The sequence below is a fragment of the Coregonus lavaretus genome (genome assembly GCF_964263955.1).
Source record: "Coregonus lavaretus genome assembly, contig: HAP1_SCAFFOLD_5140, whole genome shotgun sequence".
Taxonomy (NCBI): Eukaryota; Metazoa; Chordata; class Actinopteri; order Salmoniformes; family Salmonidae; genus Coregonus; species Coregonus lavaretus.
The window spans coordinates 1-7,500 of NW_028162338.1; the positions used below are offsets into that span (position 1 = coordinate 1).

The window sequence follows — 7,500 nt, forward strand, 5'->3', positions numbered from 1 at the left end:
AGAGAGAGAGAGAGAGAGAGAGAGCGAGAGAGAAAGAGAGACAGAGAGAGAGGGGGGGGTGAGAGAGAGAGAGAGAGAGAGAGAGAGAGAGAGAGAGAGAGGGGGGGAGAGAGAGAGAGAAAGAGAGGGAGAGAGAGAGAGAGAGAGAGAGAGAGAGAGCGCGAGAGAGAAAGAGAGGGAAAGAGAGAGACGGGGGGTGAGAGAGAGAGGGGGGGTGAGAGAGAGAGCGAGCGAGCGAGCGAGCGAGAGAGAGGGGAGAGAGAGAGAGAGAGAGAGAGAGAGAGAGGGGGGGAGAGAGAGAGAGAGAGAAAGAGAGGGAGCGAGAGAGAGAGAGAGAGAGAGAGAGAGAGAGAGAGCGCGAGAGAGAAAGAGAGACAGAGAGACAGAGAGACAGAGGGGGGGTGAGAGAGAGAGGGGGGTGAGAGAGAGAGAGAGCGAGAGAGAGAGAGAGAGAGAGCGCGAGAGAGAGAGGGGGGAGAGCGAGAGAGAGGGAGAGAGAGAGAGAGGGGGGGGAGAGAGGGAGAGAGAGAGAGATAGAGAGAGAGGCAGGAAGAGACAGGTCAGGACCAGGGTTATGGTCAGGGAACTCTCTCTCCACCCCCTGAAACTCCTGGAATGTGGGAACATTCTCTTCAGGTCAAAACAAGACAGCGAGCTTGTTTTTCACAGTTGTTGGTTATTTGTGTATGCTCCACAATAAATAAGTGGATCCTAAACCAGTCAGGGGATGACCGAGTCTCTCTCACCGGTTAACCAATCAGGGGATGACCTAGTCTCTCTCACTGGTTAACCAATCAGGGGTATATATGACCTAGTCTCTCTCACTGGTTAACCAATCAGGGGTATATATGACCTAGTCTCTCTCACCGGTTAACCAATCAGGGGTATATATGACCTAGTCTCTCTCACTGGTTAACCAATCAGGGGTATATATGACCTAGTCTCTCTCACCGGTTAACCAATCAGGGGTATATATGACCGAGTCTCTCTCACCGGTTAACCAATCAGGGGTATATACAGTTCCTTCGGAAAGTATTCAGTCCCCTTGACTTTGACGACATTTTGTTACGTTACAGCCTTATTCTAAAATTGATTAAATAGTTTTTTTCCCTCATCAATCTACACACAATACCCCATAATGACAAGGCAAAAACACGTTTTTAGACATTTTTGGTAATTTTACAATACAAATACAAAACATAAATATTAAATTTACATAAGTATTCAGACCATATACTCAGTACTTTGTTGAAGCACCTTTGGCAGCGATTACAGCATCGAGTCTTCCTGGGTATGACGCCACAAGCTTGGCACACCTGTATTTGGGGAGTTTCTCCCATTCTTCTCTGCAGATCCTCTCAAGCTCTGTCAGGCTGGATGGGAAGCGTCGCTGCACAGCTATTTTCAGGTCTCTCCAGAGATGTTCGATTGGGTTCAGGTTGGCTGGGCCACTCAAGGACATTCAGAGACTTGTCCCGAAGCCACTCCTGCATTGTCTTGGCTGTGTGCTTAGGGTTGTTGTCCTGTTGGAAGGTGAACCTTTGCCCCAGTCTGAGGACCTGAGCGCTCTGGAGCAGGTTTTCATCAAGGATCTCTCTGTACTTTGCTCTGTTCAGCTTTGCCTCAATCCTGACTAGTCTCCCAGTCCCTGCCGTTGAAAAACATCCCCACAGCATGATGCTGCCACCACTGTGCTTCACCGTAGGGATGGTGCCAGGTTTCCTCCAGATGTGATGCTTGGCATTCAGGCCAAAGAGTTGACTCTTGGTTTCATCAGACCAGAGAATCTTGTCTTTAGGTGCCTTTTGGCAAACTCCAAGCGGGCTGTCATGTGCCTTTTACTGAGGAGTGGCTTCCGTCTGGCCACTCTACCATAAAGGCCTGATTGGTGGAGTGCTGCAGAGATGGTTGTCCTTCTGGAAGGTTCTCCCATCTCCAAAGAGGAACTTTAGAGCTCTGTCAGAGTGACCATCGGGTTCTTGATCACCTCCCTGACCAAGGCCCTTCTCCCCCGATTGCTCAGTTTGGCCGGGCGGCCAGCTCTAGGAAGAGTCTAAAAACGTCTTCCATTTAAGAATGATGGAGGCCACTGTGTTCTTGGGGACCTCAAATGCTGCAGACAGTTTTTGGTACCCTTCCCCAGATCTGTGCCTCGACACAATGCTGTCTCGGAGCTCTACGGACAATTCCTTCGACCTCATGGCTTGGTTTTTGCTCTGACATCCACTGTCAACTGTGGGACCTTATATAGACAGATGTGTGCCTTTCCAAATCATGTCCAATCAATTGAATTTACCACAGGTGGACTCCAATCAAGTTGTAGAAACATCTCAAGGATGATCAATGGAAACAGGATGTACCTGAGCTCAATTTCGAATCTCATAGCAAAGGGTCTGAATACTTATGTAAATAAGGTATTTCTGTTATTTTAAATACATTTAAATAAAAACCTGTTTTCGCTTTATCACTATGGGGTATTATCTGTAGATTGCTGAGGATTTTTATTTATTATAATAATATGCCATTTAGCAGACGCTTTTATCCAAAGCGACTTACAGTCATGTGTGCATACATTTTTACGTATGGGTGGTCCCGGGGATCGAACCCACTACCCTGGCGTTACAAGCACCATGCTCTACCTTATTTTAGAATAAGGCTGTAACGTAACAAAATGTGGAAAAAGTCAAGGGGTCTGAATACTTTCTGAATGCACTGGATGACCTAGTCTCTCTCACTGGTTAACCAATCAGGGGATGACCTAGTCTCTCTCACCGGTTAACCAATCAGGGGTATATATGACCTAGTCTCTCTCACCGGTTAACCAATCAGGGGTATATATGACCTAGTCTCTCTCACTGGTTAACCAATCAGGGGATGACCTAGTCTCTCTCACTGGTTAACCAATCAGGGGATGACCTAGTCTCTCTCACCGGTTAACCAATCAGGGGTATATATGACCTAGTCTCTCTCACCGGTTAACCAATCAGGGGTATATATGACCTAGTCTCTCTCACCGGTTAACCAATCAGGGGTATATATGACCTAGTCTCTCTCACCGGTTAACCAATCAGGGGTATATATGACCTAGTCTCTCTCACTGGTTAACCAATCAGGGGTATATATGACCTAGTCTCTCTCACTGGTTAACCAATCAGGGGATGACCTAGTCTCTCTCACTGGTTAACCAATCAGGGGATGACCTAGTCTCTCTCACCGGTTAACCAATCAGGGGTATATATGACCTAGTCTCTCTCACCGGTTAACCAATCAGGGGTATATATGACCTAGTCTCTCTCACCGGTTAACCAATCAGGGGTATATATGACCTAGTCTCTCTCACCGGTTAACCAATCAGGGGTATATATGACCTAGTCTCTCTCACTGGTTAACCAATCAGGGGTATATATGACCTAGTCTCTCTCACTGGTTAACCAATCAGGGGATGACCTAGTCTCTCTCACCGGTTAACCAATCAGGGGTATATATGACCTAGTCTCTCTCACCGAATAACCAATCAGGGGTATATATGACCTAGTCTCTCTCACTGGTTAACCAATCAGGGGATGACCTAGTCTCTCTCACTGGTTAACCAATTAGGGGATGACCTAGTCTCTCTCACCGGTTAACCAATCAGGGGTATATATGACCTAGTCTCTCTCACCGGTTAACCAATCAGGGGTATATATGACCTAGTCTCTCTCACCGGTTAACCAATCAGGGGTATATATGACCTAGTCTCTCTCACCGGTTAACCAATCAGGGGTATATATGACCTAGTCTCTCTCACTGGTTAACCAATCAGGGGTATATATGACCTAGTCTCTCTCACTGGTTAACCAATCAGGGGTATATATGACCTAGTCTCTCTCACTGGTTAACCAATCAGGGGATGACCTAGTCTCTCTCACCGGTTAACCAATCAGGGGTATATATGACCTAGTCTCTCTCACCGGTTAACCAATCAGGGGTATATATGACCTAGTCTCTCTCACTGGTTAACCAATCAGGGGTATATATGACCTAGTCTCTCTCACCGGTTAACCAATCAGGGGTATATATGACCTAGTCTCTCTCACCGGTTAACCAATCAGGGGTATATATGACCTAGTCTCTCTCACTGGTTAACCAGTCAGGGGATGACCTAGTCTCTCTCACTGGTTAACCAATCAGGGGTATATATGACCTAGTCTCTCTCACCGGTTAACCAATCAGGGGTATATATGACCTAGTCTCTCTCACTGGTTAACCAATCAGGGGTATATATGACCTAGTCTCTCTCACTGGTTAACCAATCAGGGGATGACCTAGTCTCTCTCACCGGTTAACCAATCAGGGGTATATATGACCTAGTCTCTCTCACCGGTTAACCAATCAGGGGTATATACAGTGGGGAAAAAAAGTATTTAGTCAGCCACCAATTGTGCAAGTTCTCCCACTTAAAAAGATGAGAGAGTCCTGTAATTTTCATCATAGGTACACGTCAACTATGACAGACAAAATGAGGAAAGAAAATCCAGAAAATCACATTGTAGGATTTTTAATGAATTTATTTGCAAATTATGGTGGAAAATAAGTATTTGGTCAATAACAAAAGTTTCTCAATACTTTGTTATATACCCTTTGTTGGCAATGACACAGGTCAAACGTTTTCTGTAAGTCTTCACAAGGTTTTCACACACTGTTGCTGGTATTTTGGCCCATTCCTCCATGCAGATCTCCTCTAGAGCAGTGATGTTTTGGGGCTGTCGCTGGGCAACACAGACTTTCAACTCCCTCAAAAGATTTTCTATGGGGTTGAGATCTGGAGACTGGCTAGGCCACTCCAGGACCTTGAAATGCTTCTTGCGAAGCCACTCCTTCGTTGCCCGGGCGGTGTGTTTGGGATCATTGTCATGCTGAAAGACCCAGCCACGTTTCATCTTCAATGCCCTTGCTGATGGAAGGAGGTTTTCACTCAAAATCACACAATACATGGCCCCATTCATTCTTTCTTTTACACGGATCAGTCGTCCTGGTCCCTTTGCAGAAAAACAGCCCCAAAGCATGATGTTTCCACCCCCATGCTTCACAGTAGGTATGGTGTTCTTTGGATGCAACTCAGCATTCTTTGTCCTCCAAACACGACAAGTTCTATTTTGGTTTCATCTGACCATATGACATATGACATTCTCCCAATCCTCTTCTGGATCATCCAAATGCACTCTAGTAAACTTCAGACGGGCCTGGACATGTACTGGCTTAAGCAGGGGGACACGTCTGGCACTGCAGGATTTGTGTCCCTGGCGGCGTAGTGTGTTACTGATGGTAGGCTTTGTTACTTTGGTCCCAGCTCTCTGCAGGTCATTCACTAGGTCCCCCCGTGTGGTTCTGGGATTTTTGCTCACCGTTCTTGTGATCATTTTGACCCCACTGGGTGAGATTTTGCGTGGAGCCCCAGATCGAGGGAGATTATCAGTGGTCTTGTATGTCTTCCATTTCCTAATAATTGCTCCCACAGTTGATTTCTTCAAACCAAGCTGCTTACCTATTGCAGATTCAGTCTTCCCAGCCTGGTGCAGGTCTACAATTTTGTTTCTGGTGTCCTTTGACAGCTCTTTGGTCTTGACCATAGTGGAGTTTGGAGTGTGACTGTTTGAGGTTGTGGACAGGTGTCTTTTATACTGATAACAAGTTCAAACAGGTGCCATTAATACAGGTAACGAGTGGAGGACAGAGGAGCCTCTTAAAGAAGAAGTTACAGGTCTGTGAGAGCCAGAAATCTTGCTTGTTTGTAGGTGACCAAATACTTATTTTCCACCATAATTTGCAAATAAATTCATAAAAAATCCTACAATGTGATTTTCTCAATGTTTTTTCCTCAATTTGTCTGTCATAGTTGACGTGTACCTATGATGAAAATTACAGGCCTCTCTCATCTTTTTAAGTGGGAGAACTTGCACAATTGGTGGCTGACTAAATACTTTTTTTCCCCACTGTATGACCTAGTCTCTCTCACTGGTTAACCAGTCAGGGGATGACCTAGTCTCTCTCACCGGTTAACCAATCAGGGGTATATATGACCTAGTCTCGGTTAGGCCAAGGCTTAGGGTCAGGGGTCAGGGGTTAGGGGTCAGGGGTTAGGGGTTAGGGGTCAGGGGTTAGGGGTTAGGGGTTAGGGGTTAGGGGTCAGGGGTTAGGGGTTAGGGGTCAGGGGTCAGGGGTTAGGGGTCAGGGGTTAGGGGTCAGAGGTTAGGGGTCAGTGGTCAGGGGTCAGGGGTCAGGGGTTAGGGGTCAGGGGTCAGGGTTTTAACTCACCACTCCTCCATGCGTTTCTCCAGGGCGGGGAGCAGGAACTGCTGGTGGAAACAGTATATAGAGCAGATGTTGGAGAAGATACCCATGACCACGTCAAGAGGGAAGGAGGAGCGAGAGCGCGCCTCCTCTAGGAGGGAGGAGCAGAACACCTGGTCCAGGAGGTGCAGCCGAGACACGTAGGCCTTCTCTGTGTGGAGGAGCTCATTGGCTATGTTGAACACGCGCTGCTGCACCGACAGCTGGGATAGGTCAGAGAGAGAGAGAGAGAGAGAGAGAGAGAGAGAGAGAGAGAGAGAGAGAGAGAGAGAGAGAGAGAGAGAGAGAGAGAGAGAGAGAGAGAGAGAGAGAGAGAGAGAGAGAGAGAGAGAGAGAGAGACAGAGACAGAGACAGAGACAGAGACAGAGACAGAGAGAGACAGAGAGACAGAGACAGAGACAGAGAGAGAGAGAGAGAGAGAGAGAAGAGAGAGAGAGAGAGAGAGAGAGAGAGAGAGAGAGAGAGAGAGAGAGAGAGAGAGAGAGAGAGAGAGAGAGAGAGAGAGAGAGAATCTGAAGTCAAATGTCTACTGTTTGCTGATGATCTGGTACCTAAAAGGAAGCGATGCCCACACATTCCATCACAAAGCCCTCACCTACAGCGAGATTGAACCTAGAGAAGAGTCCCCTCAGCCAGCTGGTTCTGGGGCTCTGTTCACAAACACAAACAGACCCCACAGAGCCCCAGGACAGCAACACAATTAAACCCAACCAAATTATGAGAAAACAAAAAGATAATTACTTGACACATTAGAAAGCATTAACAAAAAAACAGAGCAAACTAGAATGTTATTTGGCCCTAAACAGAGAGTACACAGTGGCAGAATACCTGACCACTGTGACTGACCCCAATTTAAGGAAAGCTTTGACTATGTACAGACTCCGTGAGCCTTAGGTCAGTTAGGATCACCACTTTATTTTAAGGATGTGAAATGTCAGAATAATAGTAGAGAGAATGATTTATTTCAGCTTTTATTTCTTTCATCATGTTCCCAGTGGGTCGGAAGTTTACATACACTCAATTAGTATTTGGTAGCATTGCCTTTAAATTGTTTAACTTGGGTCAAACGTTTTGGGTAGCCTTCCACAAGCTTCCCACAATAAGTTGGGTGAATTTTGGTCCATTCCTCCTGACAGAGCTGGTGTAACTGAGTCAGGTTTGTAGGCCTC

General features: G+C 46.5%; 1 protein-coding gene across 1 annotated transcript in view; it reads right to left on the minus strand.

Annotated features, from left to right (window-relative positions):
* Positions 1 to 6,290: 6,290 nt before the first annotated feature.
* LOC311119345 (uncharacterized protein) overlaps positions 6,291 to 7,500 on the minus strand; it is a gene marked incomplete at both ends in the record, with an annotated part of 35,769 nt that continues 34,559 nt past the window's right edge. The window contains one exon of the mRNA XM_084194066.1: positions 6,291 to 6,533. Coding sequence (XP_084050192.1) covers positions 6,291 to 6,533 — 243 coding nt within the window. The remainder of the gene's footprint in view (positions 6,534 to 7,500) is intronic.